Source organism: Triticum aestivum, chromosome 6A (assembly GCF_018294505.1).
Source record: "Triticum aestivum cultivar Chinese Spring chromosome 6A, IWGSC CS RefSeq v2.1, whole genome shotgun sequence".
NCBI lineage: Eukaryota > Viridiplantae > Streptophyta > Magnoliopsida > Poales > Poaceae > Triticum > Triticum aestivum.
In genome coordinates this window covers 49,000,894-49,019,014 of record NC_057809.1, presented here as the reverse complement: position 1 = coordinate 49,019,014, position 18,121 = coordinate 49,000,894, and the positions used below count along the sequence as shown (strand labels likewise).

At 41.9% G+C, this 18,121-nt stretch overlaps 2 protein-coding genes across 4 annotated transcripts; both read right to left on the bottom strand.

Annotated features, from left to right (window-relative positions):
* Positions 1 to 3,553: 3,553 nt before the first annotated feature.
* Positions 3,554 to 6,366, bottom strand: LOC123131929 (uncharacterized). The gene is made up of 7 exons (XM_044551652.1): positions 6,233 to 6,366; positions 5,587 to 5,964; positions 5,383 to 5,496; positions 5,004 to 5,289; positions 4,871 to 4,933; positions 4,724 to 4,773; positions 3,554 to 3,611 (listed from the first exon to the last, which is right to left on the bottom strand). Exons 4-7 carry the CDS (start codon positions 5,220 to 5,222, stop codon positions 3,569 to 3,571), a joined length of 375 nt encoding a protein of 124 aa, XP_044407587.1. The 5' UTR covers positions 5,223 to 5,289; positions 5,383 to 5,496; positions 5,587 to 5,964; positions 6,233 to 6,366; the 3' UTR covers positions 3,554 to 3,568.
* A 603-nt stretch (positions 6,367 to 6,969) lies between these two features.
* Positions 6,970 to 12,138, bottom strand: LOC123131928 (uncharacterized). 3 transcript variants are annotated; one of them, XR_006464399.1, is made up of 5 exons: positions 11,961 to 12,138; positions 8,478 to 10,703; positions 8,071 to 8,388; positions 7,899 to 7,998; positions 7,694 to 7,810 (listed from the first exon to the last, which is right to left on the bottom strand). XR_006464399.1 is itself a non-coding variant. In XM_044551650.1 (4 exons), exons 1-4 carry the CDS (start codon positions 8,756 to 8,758, stop codon positions 7,670 to 7,672), a joined length of 840 nt encoding a protein of 279 aa, XP_044407585.1. In that variant the 5' UTR covers positions 8,759 to 9,747; the 3' UTR covers positions 6,970 to 7,669. The 3 variants fall into 3 exon arrangements, 2 of the variants coding, with proteins under 2 accessions (XP_044407585.1, XP_044407586.1); XM_044551650.1 differs by lacking the exon at positions 11,961 to 12,138 and having other exon boundaries at positions 6,970 to 7,810; positions 8,478 to 9,747; XM_044551651.1 differs by lacking the exon at positions 11,961 to 12,138 and having other exon boundaries at positions 7,912 to 7,998; positions 8,478 to 9,748.
* Between the last annotated feature and the right edge of the window lie 5,983 nt (positions 12,139 to 18,121).

Genomic DNA, 18,121 nt, shown 5'->3' with positions numbered 1-18,121 from the left:
TTCAATAAAACAATGGATTTTTGTTACTGGTGTCTACCAGTGGTGTCTAATTTACTTTACCTTTTGTTGTGGCTCATTTCTGTGATTTTTGTGGTTCAAGTCAGACCTAGCAAATTGTCTTTATCACTTTATTATAAGATATGAAACATGGATACAATAAAACAAGTCAAAGCTCTAAGTTCTGGTAGCACGCAGCCCTTGTACAGTGTTGCTTTAGTTTTATTTTCTTCTCTTCAGTTTATTTTTCTGAGTTTCAGCCACTTGCATTTTTGCTCGTCTTGACATTTCATTATAATACACAGCAACACACATTTGGGTGAGAATTCGAGAAAAAAAACAATGGATACCTTTTCTTTTCTTTTTTTGGCGAAGAAAAACAATGGATCGGATACCTACTTTGCCTACTAGTCAGGTCAGGATATTTGCCTGCGACAGTTGCCGAATTGTTTTGTTCACAAACCAGTGAAAAATAGCAAGTTTACTAGTACTTAGGCTGAAGGAGAAATGACTCAGACTTTTTGGGTAGGTACAATTCCAATCGAGATTTTAGTTTTTCCTGCAGAAGAGAAGTGTCATCCGTAGGAGAGTCTGAGCCTGTTTCGGGACACACACCTGACCTGATAACCTTTTTTTTTAGCTTGAATGAGTCCTAGTTGGTTGCTGCAGGATCTAGGTGATCAATTGCTGGATCGCCTTTTTTTGTTCGATGAGTCTTCATTGGTTGTTGAAGGATTTAGATGATCAGTGTTCATAGATCATTGATTAGTTAAGTTATGACTAGCTTGTTTTTAGACGACGAGAGTCCAATAATTTAAGGATTTTGATTTCTAGTAGATCTCCCATGTGTATTGCGTGGACAAGGCTTGGAAATCAAGTTGGCAGGGTGTGCGGTACGCTATATGGCCTCATGGGATGGCTTTGGCCATGTAAGGAGTTGAATTCGAATTCAGCAGAAAATGCCACAATGGTTGGGTGGCACCAAATCCTTTTCTTCTTACTTTCCTGAGAGGTCAACAGTGAGTTGCTAGTGTCAAGATTGCTCTAATCAATCTGGGTGTCACCTTCGGTTTCTTGTTCTTGCTTGATCCAAAGTGTATGCTGCCACTATAGTTCATCGTTGTTTCGTTGAGCACTACAAATGATTGGGCGCCAACAGTTTTGCATTACCATGTCTCACTAGTTTGGGCCACATCATCAAAAATATTCTTATATTATGGGACGGAGGAAGTATAGATAGCTGCAGTTTTTCCTTCAGATAAGGTAATATAACAGTTGGAAGTTGAATACAACTACACTAAAACTAGCTTGTACCAACTGAAATATCAAATAGGTAGCTCAATGTGGACATTGGAAGCTGAAAGGTAGTTCTCTTCCTTCCATTCAATATTAGTATCTCTGCTGATCTTGCTATTAATCACGAATCAGTAATACCAAAATTGTTTTAATTACTAGACAATTGTTCCTTTTATCACTTTTAGGAGAATCCTATTGTGGGTGAGTAGCAAGTGCATTTGTACCAGGAAAAAGTAATAGGTTGAGTTTATTTTCATTTTTCGGGCTAAATTTATTTGAAGATAATGTAAATCTGAATAGTCCAATCACTTATGTTCCTAGGATTTATTAGTACGATCTTTTTTAGGCTAAGTTTTTGAAGGTAATCCAAATCTTAATAGTCTTGATAACTTCTGTTGCTAGGATTTTGTTGACTTAAATGTGTTTATAGAATTTATTAGTTTGATTATATTATTTTTCCAAATATGGCATCGAATGATCTGAAAATTTACGGATACCCTTGTCTCTTCTAACCAGCTTATATTATTTTTGGAATGTTCATTAACTTTGAAAGTACATATGCTTTTATTTATGTATTCCTAATTTGTATCAAGATTGATTCCTTTTTTGAACAACAATTATTTATCTAAATATTTGTTAATGCTTCCTCGTATCTACTTAGCTTTGCATTGGAATGTCATTGGTTGTTCTACTTATTATGCCTGCAGAAACAAGCATTGGTGGTGGACATGATGGAGCTGATCTTTTGCATAATACATAGATGATTCTCCGGTCAGATATGCTATGTGATGTACCGGTTGAATAGGTAACCTTATCTTCTGGATGTATGTTGAACTATCTAAACTATTCTTATAAAATGAATCACTTCTCAAGTACCAAATTGCAAGTGAGGACTCTTTTAAGATTTTCTCTACAACTCTTGCTTAACTCTTCCCACCTGGCCACCTTCTATCATGCTTTGTCAGGCTAAATATTTAATCTTTTCACCAAGCTCAGCTTTCTCATTTTCCTTCCTCATCAGTCCTTCATTCTCTTCCTGGTGACTTTTAATTGTTGATCGTCCAAGTTTATGCTGGCACTGGGTGGGCTCTTCTCCCTCTAGCCTCTCTAGTAATTGGTGACTTAGGACCGCTCCTCATTTCCTATGTGTGCATATGATAGTGCCTTCTCAGAGATGAGAATGCTTTCATGCTAGGATATATTTCTGTTTTATTTTACTCATTGCTGCATTGCCTTTGACTTCTGTTTTCCGTGGGCCATGGGTCTATTGTGTCTAGTGTGATCTGAATCACTACTAGATATTTCATTATAACCGAGGGTCCAATCACCGTCGGATATTTTTGATCACCGTCAACTATTACTAAAACCGACGGTACAACCGTCGGCCATCTCCCGTCGGCCTTGCTCCGTCAGCCATTACAGTAATGGTCGACGGTACAGTCGGGTAATATTGTCACCTACGGTAGTAAGCCGACGGTGAGCCGTCGGGCATGTTATTGTGACCAGCTGGCTCATCTTAGCCCGACGACATTTATAGCGACGGTTCCTCGTCGAGCATTTACTCTCCGACGGTTATTGCTTCCCGTCGGTTTTCAAAAGTAGTCGACGGTACATTTGTCCCGCTGGACTTATTTATGACCGTGAGGAGAACCAAACCGTCAGCTCATTAGATGGTCGACAGTGTATACGGCCTTTCAGGAAACCTGTTAGCCGAGGGTGAGCGAACACCGCCAGAAAACCTGTTAGTCAAGGGTGAGCAAACACAGTCAATTATAAATTCACCAACAGTCTGAAGTCCCCATTGGCATTCTCTATAACCGAGACATATTTTCCACCATAGGTCATTACTCACCCCTCGTATATTTCTTTCACCAAGGGGGTGTTTCATTCCATCTATACACAAGCACAAGGTATTGAGTTGCATCCAAATTGCCTTAACCATAATTATCAAATGTCGAATGCAGAACAAAATAGTAACTGAGATAGGCCACATTTGCATAAGATAAATTGTCCACTAGACAAATTGTCCATAAGATAATAAAGTGTTTCAAATATCTAACACAAACTACATTTTGACATGACTTGAAGATCATTAGATTTTATAGCCAATCATCATCATCGCCATCAGCCACCGCCATAGCCATAAGCCATAGTCATCCTCATCTCCATAGTCATCATATTCCCATCACCATAGTGATCATAGTGCTCATCACCATACAGATCACCCTCGCCATAGTTACCATATCCCCCATTGCCATAGTCGTCGTCCTCATCATCATTTCCATGACTGTACTGCCTCCAGTCCTGCTTCCCATTCCCTAAGTAATGACAAGACTAGTTGTCAGTATAATGTAGCTGAAATTTAAGTGACCTACAGGGATCAAACTTAATTGTTCTAATTGACAGGTTATCTGCGAACTGCTATATGACAGCATGATTATCCAACAATATGATGCTATTCACCTTTCGTTCCTTCACATGAAATTTTCAAAGGAAACATGAATCAGCAGGAACACATTCCATACACATTTACCAAGTACTGTGCATATCTATTTGCAACCCATTATCAACAGTGTTTACATTTCGCCAGTCACATGACAAAGCCGAATTAGTAAACTAACAGACCGCTATTGGCTAGTTTGGGCATATAGTAAACTAATTAAGAATGGCATGTACAAAGAGCATAAACTAGCAGCATGTGCCCCAAGGTGAAATAATATTTGCATGTATATGTATTATAATTGAAATGCATATGTACAGAGGCTTTATCGAACATGGTCACAATGCTTAGATAAAGGAAGAGTATCCGTAAGAAAAATATTCTGGATGGTTAGCCTAAATTCTTTCATGTCTAATAATTCGTTCCCTGCGACCTGAATAAATTATACATGAAGTACAAATAAATTATTGTTCATACTATCATATTTTTCCTATTAATGATTTTTGAATTAACATGGTTCAGTTTATCTAGTTTTGCACATAAGAAATGATAGCAAATTTAGATATGCAAGCAAACAAGGCATATGTACAGAGAACAAGCAAACAAGGCATATGTACAGAGAAACAAGCATCACAACTGTAGGCTATCAAGTGTGGTCTTCACTGCATTTTTTCTCATAGATGTGCAGATAAACTTGTTCTATCAACCATCAAGTATTTACATGCAGCATCAGTCATTTCTCTTGGGTGATATAATCGTTTAGAGGAATGCGCCAATATAGTTAACCATGCATTTCTTTTCTAAATCTGTAATTAAAATATATGAAGGATCTGCATCTGTTGCTACTTTCCATGACCAAAAATCCTGCACCTGACTTGCACACACAAATTCTTTCTTGATGTGCTAATACATATGCAAAGACAAACACATAAATGGTGGAACAAGGAGAGGTCATCCCCAGACTTGCGAGCACGACGACAATGAACTAACCTTTTCGGTTTGGTGTTGAGGCACATCACCTCGTCCCCTTTGAAATCCGCCTTCAGAATATGATGGAGACTATGTATCATACACAAAAGAAACATTACTTAATGGTTCAATTGCTGAAAGCCTACCATTGAGATGGGTATAACTTACCAAGTCATCTGCTGCTGATTGCATTATGCCATCAAAGTCGACTCCCCCTTTCTCAGCCAAAGACTACAAACATCAGCATGTCAGCACAAACCTATTCACTCAGACTCCAATTTACAAGAGAAGACAAGATTACCTGAACAACAAGCTCAATGCCTCGAAGACGCTTGATCTCCTGCTTCAAATGTTTGTTTTCTCTTTCTAGACGCTCCTCCTTAGCAGACTGCACCGGCTGTGAGGCCATCGCCCTTTTAGACTTAAACTTCGCCTTCTCTGCTTTGCTAAAACAACTCATTAGCAATTCCCAGCCTGCCATGTGGCATTCTGCCTGCTGCTTCATAGATGATCTGTCCATCTAAATCCGGGTGCTCCTCTTCCCAATTTTCTCCATGGGCATTTTTCATTGCCTTATCAAAATCCTCCTTTTCAAATTAAAAATTAATGGTAAACTGCATGTGTTATGCACATAGTTCTCATGATGATTATAATGAACTAAGTTGCAATATTTTACTGACCCAATGATCAGCAGTTCTTTGACTGCATATCTGCTCTTCATCAGTCCCTCGATGCAATTTGTGCGTGTGAAGCCAAGCACCAGAAATTCCAGGGTCTTTCCCGGTTTTGAGTTTCTGCATTTCAAGAGCGTTGACACATCATCCAATGTAAATGAAACTTCCTTATTAAACAGTAAGCAGAAAGATGTTTGATGAAAATAGTACCAGAAATTGACGCGTGGCGACAACATTTCTAGCACCACTGCAATGGAAGACCGTGTCCCATTAGCAAGTCTGTTCCTCTTTGTTGGTTAAAGATAACCCTCTAAATTCAGTACTACTCCAGTGCTCACATAGTAGACGCCAACCAACGTCTGTACCAAAGTCAACTCTCTTTGCAGAAATTAAAGCTTCCTTAGTTGGCCAGCGGTTACCATCCTCATCCTCTTCTGTTAGTTCTGTAGGCAATTGTCCCTTCTTCTTTAATCTTTTGATGGCTGCCGCCTTTTCCTCATGTAGCATCTGCTTCACTTTCCTAGTTAAGTTCTCCTCCAAAACACCATCTGCCTTCTCTTGCTCCGATGGGTCACACTTGAAACGCCACTGCCAAAAACCATCCCAAAACATTTTTTGTTAGTTACTAGTGCATTTGTGGAAGTGGGCATATGCATAATCATCAAAGCTTCCAACACTTCATAGATAAACCAAGTAGTTTTGTCATGGTTGTGACAAAATAAAGAATTTAACTACCACCTATCCACCAGTTTTAGACTTCTTATGTCTAAATATAATATGTTCACCTCTGTTTTAGAATTCTAAGTACTAGAAAAACTGATTCAAAATTCTCAAAGCATTGTGCGCATATACTTACCCAAAATTCTTCCACTATTTTGGAAGATGCTGTTCTTACTTCTGGACCAGGGGACCACTTGTAGTCCTCCCAACACAATACCGGTTTCTGATCATTTTTTGGACCAATTGGCGGTGGATACATCTGGCGCACTAAGGCCCTAGCACCGTTGATGGATCACGAGCGCTGTATGGGTGCCTTTCCCATGCCCTGTTATAAATAAAGATCAAATGTAGTTAGCACATGAACATTGCTCCAACAAGTAAAGCAATTGGAATATTTAATACTTACATGCCAACGGGAACTATAAGCAGTCGGTCAATTTCCTCTAGTCTGAGACCGGCTGAAGTCCTAGTTCTTGGTGTTCTAGGCTTTTTAGCCTGTGCAGTTGACTAAGTTGATCCATTGTTTCCTACGGAGGCACTAGAAGAAGACCTGTTCGACCTAGCCATTGAGACACGCCTATGATGCAAGCGGGTCATCCTATTTACATAGTGACAAATACATTCTTATTAGCTACATAAAAAATAATTAGGTAGATGATTACCAAAGGCATGACAGTAGAAGAAGAAAACAACAGAAAACATTATGTAACAACTAAACTAGAAATACTATCAACCATAATATATTGTTCAATAGTTGTGTCACTAAATCACTATGTAATATGTATTACTACCAATAGTAAACATACTATATTATTCACTAGTTGTGGCCACTATATATTTATTGGTACCAAGACAGAAAATGAAAGTGCAAAAGCTATAAATGTTCAGTAATCATCATCGTCATATTCAGAGTCATGCTCTATTGCATCATCCTCATCTTCGGTCTCATATGTCTCTTCTTGTCCTTCCTCTTCAGGTAAATCTTCTTCTTCCTCATCAGTACTCTCATCCAATTCATCTTCTGAAGATTCTTCTCCCTCATAATTATTGCCTTGATTTTCTATTACATAAATTTCAGAGGGATCAAGCTCCACATCATCTGACTCCTTTCTTGGCTCAGTAGATTCATCAACAAATTTGCCACCATCTACAGAAAAACTACCCAGCTGACCACCTTCCTGGAAATATTCATCTGTAGTAGATGGGTCATTTGCGCAATCATCAAAGTTACTCAAGCTGGTACTTGGTTGAATAGTGTAAACAACCCTCCAATCACGAAGATCTCTCCTGGAGGATGCGTAATGCAAGTAATAAGCTTGTGTAGCTTGGTGAGCCATGGCAAATGGTTCAAAATTACTTAGCCTTGAAGACCACTTTATCTCCACCAAACCTAATTTTGCATTTGGCTTCACACCCTTGATGGGGTCAAACCAACGGCATTTGAAGAGTACCATCTCAATTTTTCTACCAGCTGTGAAGGATACTTTGATAATTTCCTCAATGACACCATAGTACTCAAGTTGTTCAGTCTCTGAGATGAAGGATGACAAACAAACCCCTGTGTTCACCGTTTTCAACCTTGTACGTTTTTCTCAGATATCTCTGATCTAAAGCGAAAGCCATTCACATCATAGGAGCTATAGGAATAGGCTCTAGAGCTGCATCCATTAGCTAAATTCCACAAGTCCTCATCAGAATTGGGATCTTCTTTGCACTACAATGAAATGAAAAGAAAAACTCGGATTATGAAACATAGTAGTAGTTGAATGGAGAGGATATAATGCTAATTAAAATGTGCTTACAGCAATCTCGAACCATTCCACAAATTCGGATGCCATCATTTCATCAAGGCCCTCCGATGTCAAGTTTGGATGACTTGCATATTTTTCATCTTCAAATGTTCTGCAAATCCGCGTATGATTATAAACATCTTGCACACTTCAATTCTAAAATTACAAATTATTCATCACTTACTCACGAAATCTATCAACAGCAGAGCAGTTAGTCAAAATGTACAGCCTTGCTGCATTCAACTCGTCACGCGATAGTTCTCGGGCAATAGGCCTCCCATGTAGGTTTCCTACATGCTGAAACACATCTAAGGTGCAACCATCATTCTGCACGCGTGTTCCTCCATTATTATATCGAGGATTCTTCTTCCATATAGTGCGAACGTGATCACTAAAGTAAAGAGAAACACAATTCGTGATCTCCTGCACAATACAAGCTTCAACGATTGAACCCTCCACTCTTGCCTTGTTTCGCACTTTTAAACGAAGATAGTGCATTGCCCTATAACAAAATATTAGAAGTTTCAGCAATAAAGGAAATAAATATATCAAAACACAATGTACAGATCAATGTTATATAGTCTAACATACCTCTCAAAAACATACATCCAACGATATGCCACAGGGCCGCCAACCCTTGCCTCATATGGAAGATGCACTATCAGGTGTTGCATTACATTGAAGCAGCCTGGTGGGAACATTTTCTCAAGCTTGCATAATAGAACAGGAACCTCCTCCTCAAGTTCACGCATCCGTTTTGGAGCAATTTCTTTGGCACACAATTGCCGATAAAAAAAACTTAACTCTGCTATGACCTTCCATTCAGGTTCTAGGATGAAGCCTCGTAGGGCAACTGGCAGGAGGCGCTCCATGATGATGTGGTGGTCATGGCTTTTTCAGCCCAATGAATTTGTTTTTACTCAAGTTGACAGTTTTACTCAAATTAGCAGCAAACCCATCAGAAAACTTCACTTCTTTAAACCACTTAAGGATGGTCATTCTATCTTCCTTGCTGACACAATATTTCGCTCTAGGTTTCTTCCACACACCCCTTGAATTCTTGTTCAGGTGTAGCTTTGGTCGATCACAATACAAAGCAACATCAAGGCGTGCTTTGTTGTTATCCTTAGTTTTCTCAGGAATATCAAGGCATGTGTTTAGTAAAGCCTCAGATACATTTTTCTCATTGTGCATTACATCAATGTTATGGCGAAGCAGCAACTTCCGAAAATACTCTAGCTGCCACAAACCACTTATAGCTATCCAATTGTGCTCCTTCCCAAACCCCTCAAATTTACTCTTGCCAGTTTCATCATGGACAAGACTTTGGAGTTCTTCATACACCTCTTCTCCGGACAAGGGCTTTGGTGGAGGATCTAAAACTGTTTTTTTCTTGCGAAAACATTTCACACTCCTACGAAATGCATGGTCAGTGGGAAGGAATCTCCTATGGCAGTCAAACCAGCATGGCTTTCTCCCATTCTTCAATGAGAATGTCTTTATGTCAGATCCACATATAGGGCAAGCAAGCTTTCCATGAGTGCTCCAGCATGCTACTAATCCATAAGCTGGAAAGTCATGAATAGTCCAAAGCAAAGCTGCCTTCAAGGTGAAATTTTGCTTTCGATAACTATCATAAGTTTCTACACCATTTCTCCACAAATCATCAAGTTCGTCAACTAGAGGCTGCATAAAAACGTTTAGGTTCTTTCCTGGATGATCTGGACCGGGAATAACTAGTGCAAGGATCAGGTTACTCTGCTTCATGCACATTTCTGGTGGAAGATTATAAGGCACAACAAATACTGGCCAACATGAGTAGGAGGCTGCTTTAATTCCAAAAGGTGTGAAGCCGTCAGTCGCTAGACATAGCCTTATATTCCTTACTTCCTCAGCAAATTTTTAAATTCCTTATTAAATTCCTTCCAAGCTTCACCATGAGAAGGGTGAACCATTACTTCATCACTGTTATGAGGCCTTGCGTGATAGTCCATGTGCTTGGCAGTGCTTTGTGACATGTACAACCGTTGTAGCCTAGGAGTAATTGGGAGATAGCGCAGAACTTTTCTTGGTATCTTCGTAGATTTATTTCCTGCGGTTGTTTCCTCATATCTAGGTTCTTTGCAGATAGTGCATTTTTCTTTATTTTCATTCTCTTTATAATAAATCATACAATTATTGGGGCATGCATAAATTTTGACGTAAGGCATTGCTAGACTATGCACAAGCTTCTTGGACCTATGGAAGTTTGCTGGGAGATCTTTTGCAGCATCGTCCCCAACAATGTCATGTATAAGAGTCATCATCTCATTGTAACAAGCTTCTGACAGATTATGTTGTGTTTTAATAGTCATTAGCCTTCCTACAATGGATAGACGTGATTGTGTGGTCTTCTCATGCAAACGTTTGTCGGCTTCCATCAACATTTCATAGAATTATTTGGCAGATTTTGTTGGCTCATCACCTTTAGAAACTCCTTCAGCAACAATTGCATCAACTAGCATGTCATTCATTCTATCTCCATCCCCCACGTTATCATGCTCTACATTTTCAGGTGCATCAGACTCCCCGTGGCTAGTCCATCTCTCATATCCTAACATGAACCCATTGCTGCACAAGTGTGTGGTCATGACATCCCTTGTCCACTTATGACCGCAAAAGCACTTGCTGCAAGGACAATGGGATTTCCCATCTACAGCAGCATCGGGCAATGAGAATGCATGATCTAGGAAATTATCTACTCCATGTTGCCAAGCATCACTGATCAACTTCCCTCGTCTCTCTTTGTACATCCAACTACGGTCGACATCTACATTGCTACAAAAATGTAGAATGGAAGTAGGAGGTATAGTATAAGCATTGGATTTAATCATGAACATAAAGTGTGATATATATTAATTATATAGTAACAATGAGAAAATCAATCAAACAATTCTATATTTGGCCTACATTGGCCATAACTAACAAGATGGTCACTAGGAGCTCTATCCAAACAAGCTAACTAATGTGCAAGTTTATTAATACCTATTTCAACTTTCTGAACCAGAAACTGAGGGAACTGTTCAGGTTATTCATGGCCATCAGAAGCACATACTCGTTGGACATAAGTTGCTACTGTAGTAAACACATAAAACATAACCTTTTTGTGAGCATACCAGCTGAATCCTAGATTTAAGGTTCTACAAATATTCTCTCCGTTTCTTACATAATTAGTTCCCGGCTAACATGGTTTAGAAAGAAAAGAAAGAAAACAAGATCAACTCGTACAACAAGAAAACTTGCCAAACTAAAATTATGAACCGCCAACAAACCAATACTGATGGATCGTGCAGAAAAGAAATTGCAATGTACAAATAATGGACAATCAGCACAATCACGCAAGACAGAAAAGAAGAAAAGTACTCAAGGGGGTGTGACAGAGACGAGGAGAGAGGGGAATGGGGAGGGAGAAGAGAATGATACCGTGGCGCCCCACTGTGATCGTTGCGTGCCGATTGATCGGCCATCGCAGAGGAAGCAGAGGAACTCCTGACCACCCGTCGGAGTGGAAGCAGAGGGACGCCGGTCACCCCTCAAGCTAGATTGGTTTGGAGAACGAGGACGTGTTTGTTTTCAAAGAGGACCAGGAGACTATGGCGGTTAGTTTAGGACCTGATTTGGTGCGTGGTGCGCCGGCGCGGGAGAATTTTTTGGTGGCCGCGCCAAGAAATCAGCGCCAGATCACCAAATAATTCGGTAACAGGAGTCCACGGCTGCGAGGTGGGCACTAACCACTACGCGAGAAACATGAAAAAAAAAGATAACCACGAGGCCTCCTCAACGGATTGAACAGACTCAATTATATTATCCCATGAAAACCACGGTACATATCAGGGTTCGAGTAGCAGTAAAACATGAGCATATCTCATTATCTCTACATCACATAATCGTGTCAATGTTGCAACAAATTGTCTCTGGTATACGTGCTGATTAACTAATTAACCAAACAACTCAGTCTCCACACTCAATTGTGTCAAAATTTCCTCAATTTCAGTTTCAAAAAAAATCCCAAATTGCCTACTGTACTGTACTGACCTGAAGAGATTGGGCGTGGTTAGCTCGTGGCCCGCCCAGACGGTGTCGAAGAAGTCGCCGTGCTTGCAGGAGGCAGGGCCGGACTGGACGCGGCGGCGAGGTAGTGGAGGTAGCTCCGGGGCCGCCAGCCCTCGTTCGTCTTCTCCGCCAGTGCGGGCTCTCCCCACCCAACCCCGCTTCCCCATCCAGCTCATGGCGACACGGGAACCTGCTGCTGCTACCTGCCGCTTGACTTTGGGGTCAAATCTGAGACGAGAGTGGAGGACGGTGGCAAGTCAGGTGACACATCTAGGCGGCGACCGGCGTTGAGAGAGAGGTGAATGTGAGCCGTAGGACTGAGGGGATATAAGCGGCGGGGCTGGTCAACGGCGCTTTTAGAAGGTCTAGTATAGATAACATCTGAGGAGGTATATGTCACAACTTGTCTGATGTCCACCTGGTGTAGCACGCTAGGCTAGCTTGTTTGGTCTTGGGTTCGAACCATGCGGTGCACTTAATTTTTGCACACGCGTTATTAATTAATTATTAGTACGTATGAAATCATATAGGAGTAAAATAACTTTTAACTTTTATTTTTTGGGCCATTTGTTTTTTAAATCCTATTTTTATTCTTAGATTTCTCACAGTTCGTTTGGCACATACACGATTCCTTTTTTTTGACATGGCACATACACGATTCTTGGTATGATCATAATACATTTTTTTGCGAAAAATGGCCATAATACCTTGGATGATCCATTGGTGTGTTGTATTTGGTTCCACCGCGCATCAGTTTTTTTCTTTTGCATGGTAATACGTGTCTCATTCATATCATAAAGATCAAAGTACAAGCCACGTAAGGATCGACATGACAAAACTGAAAAGATAGCAAAACATCTCTGAGCTAGACACCAACGCTCCGTCACCTGCCCCCAGCACGACCACAACAGCCACCGAAAAGAAGAACGACAGATCACCTCCTCACCCAAACTCGACGCGGCTCCATCGCTGATATGCAGCTTTGTGGACCTCCAAGGTGGCTCACCAAAACTGAAGTCATTGTCGTTGAACGAATCAGATCTGGGCAACACCCCGGACACCCTATCGAACTCAAGGTCTGGCACCCCACCACGACTAAGACACCGAAGGAGGAAACCATACTTTCCATCCATCAACCACGAACCCAGCACATGTTCCGTCTTTCAGATGTCGTCGATGCAGTCCACAATCTACATCCGCTCCTGAACTATGTACCTCCCAAGCTCTGCACCGATGTTGGGGCAGACGCCGGCCCGAGGGCACATGTCCACCACGAGGATGCCGCCGCCACACCATCCTTGCTTGAAAAGGCTGGTTTTCAAAACGACCCCCAACCATAGGGCTGATCGACTTGTCGGGAAGGATGTGAAGACGATGAGCGACCTAAAAAACAAAGCTGCTTTAGCCTAAAACTATCCACACACACACACACACACACACACATGGATCCGGCACCCCCTAGCACCGACGATCGAGGTCGTCGGCGGAGGGGAGCCGCCGAAGGACGGCGACGATCGAAGGAACTCTCCTTGGGAGAGACGCTGGCGAGATCGCCCTTTTTCTTCCTGAGGAAGAAAGAATGACCACCGCTTAATGGTTGATTTGTTGTGTTTGTGGTGTCTGATAAGGATTGTACGTAAAGAATCATATGTATATATATAATGACTCTTTTTTAGTTTTGAAATACGGAACTCGGGCTTGTATGTCACGATAGTACTAGTACTTCATGACCAGCCATACGTGTTTACTAAGGACCTAAAATGGTGATGAAAAATACGAACGGGTTCATATTGTACGAACATAGCCTCACCGATGCAGGGGACGACAGCACTTTGAAACGGTAATGCCTCTGTGGCTCCATGTGGCAGACTCTTTGTAGAAAGGGTGATGCCTCCCTTTTACTTTCTTGGTTGGGAGGAAAAAGAATGGTCGCACTGCTTCGGACAAAAAGGATCATATTTACGTATAGGATCGTATGCATAGCATTCCACTTTCTTAATTTTAAAATACAACACTCATCCTCGTTATAATTTAAGATGTTATTAATACTTCACGACACATTTACATTTAATTAATAATATACATGAAGGTCGGGGTCCTTCTAGACAAAGTTGCATTTATTAGAAAAACTAAAAGATACGTTCAAGGCAAGTTACAGAAGTACATGACCAAGAAATTAGCAAACTAGTACTTTTGTAAGTGCAATTTTTTAAACATCATATTTGTATTATCCTGTACCAATTTTTAAGCATCCTATATATTAATTGTGAAAAAGAACATAATGCACTCGCTTACAATAGCAATGCAAGATGTTAGTTCTTGGAATCTTCTTATACTGAATTATCTGGAATATAATATCGGTCATTCTACATATGTTGTCCATTGAAACATATCATCGAGAGGGAAAGTCAAACGCCGGTTATCACTATACACCGTCGGGTATTTTCTCAAATAACCAAGAGGCACATATCTACCGCCGGCCATGTCCTCTCATAGGTGAGAGTTTTGTTTTCACCTTCGGCTATTAAATTTCACCGTCGGGCATTACATGTAATCCCCGTGGGTGTGGCAAAAACCGTCGGCATTACATGTAATCCCCGAGGGTGTACCAAAAACCGTCGGGCATTACATGTAATCCCGTGGGTGTAGGGAAACCCGTCGGGCATTACATGTAATCCCCGTGGGTGTAGGGAAACCCGTCCGGGCATTACATGTAATCCCCGTGGGTGTAAGGAAACCCGTCGGGCATTACATGTAATCCCCGTGGGTGTAGGAAAAACCGTCGGGCTTTACGATGAACCGTCGGGCATTAAGTTGGATATCCGAGGGGTGAATTTTCACCGTCGGGCATTCAAATATACCGTCGGGTATTAGTGGTAATACTCGTGAGTTGACAGTAACCGTCGGCCATTATAACTACCGTCGGCTATTACTGTAATACCCGACGGTCCGTCGGCTATTAGATTTCACCGTCGGAAATATGGGGATTTCTAGTAGTGAATATACATAATTGATTTTAACTGACAAATACTTGTGCATCTGGTTTTCAAATTTCCTTTTATAGCGGACTTAGGTTTGCCATTTTACGTTGCTTCTTATTTGGATCATTATGAATACTAGTGACTAAACAATTATCACTAGATTAAATAGTATTCTTCTGTTTATCATTTTTCACTGCGGTTATTGTAGATTATGGATGATTGTTCCTGTTTTAGGCTTTTTGGTTAAACGTTTTCTCATCATGTCACTCGTTATCTGCCAAACTTGCATATGTATGTAACTGTCTATTAGCCACCAATATGATTTGGCTGGTCTAAGCTATAGGTAGTATGCTCTGTGTGGAGTATAGTTTCTTTTTTCAGTTTTGGCCATTATTGATGTTTAATACTTCATACTGTGGAACACATGAGCAAAATGGCATGACTAGATTCACAAAAAAAAACTTTTTTTACCCTAATGCCAGTTTTTTTATTTTAACTGGCATATTATCACTAAGTGGTCGTAAAAGTATTGCTTGATGATGCGGAGAGTAAAAAATAACAATCCTTTTGGACCGAAGGAAGTCTGAAGTATAGTATGCATGATCTCATTTATATGTACTCCGAGAATTTGATGAAAATTCAATTTGTTAGTGACTAGCTAGTTTGTACATTCCTAAAAAGTATACCTTGGAGCTAGAACCTGCTATCTAGCCCATGAGCCTCTACACACAAGATGTATTGCCTTTTTGTTGTTCGCTGTTTCAAGTGTTGATTTTCTCTAATAACCGGTGTGATGGTTTGACGCGGAGCTTATGACACAATTTCCCAATTGTGAAGCCAATGTTTTCTGGTTGAATCATGGAAGAATTAGGACAACAATCCCAACACTTCTGATGAATGAGTAGTACAAGGTTTTATGTTTACTGATGATTTTTTTTGCCCCACAGGTATCTACAATTCATTCTGGTGTCAGATACAAAATGGGTTGTCAAGTGTAGTTTTCTTCCATTTGTATGCTCGACGCCGAGATACCAACCCAGCAAATGAACACAGCTCTTTATTCTGAGTGAACTTTCTTGCATATGATTATCTTCCATGTTGTATCAGCAGGGAGGGATTTGTATGTCGGATTTCATGTATGCGTGGGTTTTGTTGAATTTCAACCTGGTTTCGAAACTCAGTATTTGGAGTCTTAATTTGCTTATTGTGACTGATGAATGTTAAATCCCATCAGTGAGACCTGGGAGTTGGAAGATGCTCCCATATGTTGGAATTAATGCAACTGCTTTCTTTGCGATGATGTGTTTCTATTTAGATTGGTATGACTTGCTTGTTGCATTTCTACTGAGATTGATTATCTTTCGGCTTGCAGATTTTATACTGGGAGTAGGATTTAGCAAGCAGTGTGAGTCGCTGCCTGCTAATTCGTATCTAGCAAACAGTCTATAGGACATTGCGCTCAAGTGCCCGTTGCGTTTCTTATTGCTCCAAGGTTATCTATTCTCTACTAACATTAGCTACAACTTTAATGAAACTTACGCATTATTCGGAGCTCTGCTATCTCCGCGTTGGAGAAGGCCACCGATGCCTACCTCATCGGCCTCTTCGAGGACAACCAGCTTGCCCGCCGCATCCTAGTGTTGCTTCATGGCTCTAGTGTCTGATCTGGAGGCGTAGACTAGAGGTGTGTTAGTTTCTTCTTATTAGCCTGTGGTAGTAAAGTCCTTGTTTGTTACTATCTTGTTATGATCATCAATGGGAAGTTACCCAACAGATTGAACTGAACTGAAGCATATGAATGTGAACACCACATGTTCATTAGATTTTAATTAATTGCTAAATAAGTCTTTGGTGATAATCCTTATGCCCAATTTAAAGCCTGTCACCTTAATTCATTACATGTGGTAACCCCGCTAACAAATTTCAAATGGTTCGTATTCTGTTGGAAAACTTCGCTTTGAAATGACAGAATGCAGTGAGAACTCTCGAAACAGACTTTCGCCCCGCTTTATAAATAAAGAAACAACCGAAGAAAGACAACGGCCGAATGATACAAGGTGGTAAGGCCGCCCTCTTACAAAGCCGATCCCAGGATAATCGGATCACGCAGAACACACGCGACTACACTACCAACATAGAACACATGAAGATCTACACACACCGCCACGGTATAACCTAATACACCTAAGCTCCACGGCAACACCCTCAAGAGGGAGGGGAAATGGCGCCGAGTGTCGCTGCTGCCGAGTCCACAACGGACAAAGGTCTTCACCCGGAGCCCTGGCACGGAGAGAAGAACCAAACCGACGTCTTCAAGAAGAGTGCGGTACCCATGGGTGTCACCGTCGTCAGCGCCAAGGGCATGGAGCTTTCGCTCGGCAACTCACCCGCACCAGCACGAGGCTGCAAGGACGAGCGCGACGTGGTCAGACCCCTAGATCTGGATCAGGGCGACATCCCAGGGGAGAGCACGCCCGAGCCACCCACCGCTACACCTCCGGCCACCCACACGGCCATGAAGGAGAGCCACCATCGCCGCAATGGTGCCTGCCGACAAGCAAACCAGTCAGACCACCCTTCGAGGCTGCCACCCTGGCATCCCTGTCGCGAGACACCATCCACCACTCACTTCACAGCGCACTCAGCCTTGGTAGGAAGAGCAAAGGCACGCCCCCTACTCCTAGCCCGACATCAGTCACCAAGTCTGGATAGGCGCCTCCACCGTAGGAGGCACCCACGTCTGCGTCTCCAGCCAAGTCTGGTGGATTCACGCGGGGGTGGGGGGGCACGACTCCATGACTGCCGACAGCCATCGCCAAGACGCCTAGGCTCTGGCCCAAGCTAGCATGCATGACGCCATGTCTGTGGCCACCGGCGCCGATCCACACAGCAATGCAACGGCATCACGACCACCACAGCCACTCACGGCACCCGCGAGGAGGGCAAGAGCACCACCCGCACGCACAACCCGGACCGCACCCCACCTCACCTACCCAGACCAAACTCTCTAATCTGCCTCGGGCCCAGATCTGATCTGCCCATGGGAGCGACTCGGTCACTCGCACTAGAAGAAAACGGAGCTTTAGCGCCGGTTCGTAAGGGCCTTTAGTGCCGGTTCCATAACCGGCACTAAAGGGTGGGCACTAAAGGCCCCCCCCCCCC

Bases quoted from the DNA above. Each gene is read 5' to 3' on its own strand.
- LOC123131929 (XM_044551652.1), bottom strand. From the start codon at position 5,222: ATGGACAGATCATCTATGAAGCAGCAGGCAGAATGCCACATGGCAGGC. The intron at 4,934-5,003 runs GTAATCTTGTCT...TGATGTTTGTAG, and splicing joins GCATTGAGCTTGTTGTTCAG to TCTTTGGCTGAGAAAGGGGG. The intron at 4,774-4,870 runs GTAAGTTATACC...CATATTCTGAAG, and splicing joins AATCAGCAGCAGATGACTTG to GCGGATTTCAAAGGGGACGA.
- LOC123131928 (XM_044551650.1), bottom strand. From the start codon at position 8,758: ATGGAGCGCCTCCTGCCAGTTGCCCTACGAGGCTTCATCCTAGAACCT. The intron at 8,389-8,477 runs GTATGTTAGACT...ATTTTGTTATAG, and splicing joins TGGATGTATGTTTTTGAGAG to GGCAATGCACTATCTTCGTT. The intron at 7,999-8,070 runs GTAAGTGATGAA...GCGGATTTGCAG, and splicing joins GCTGTTGATAGATTTCGTGA to AACATTTGAAGATGAAAAAT.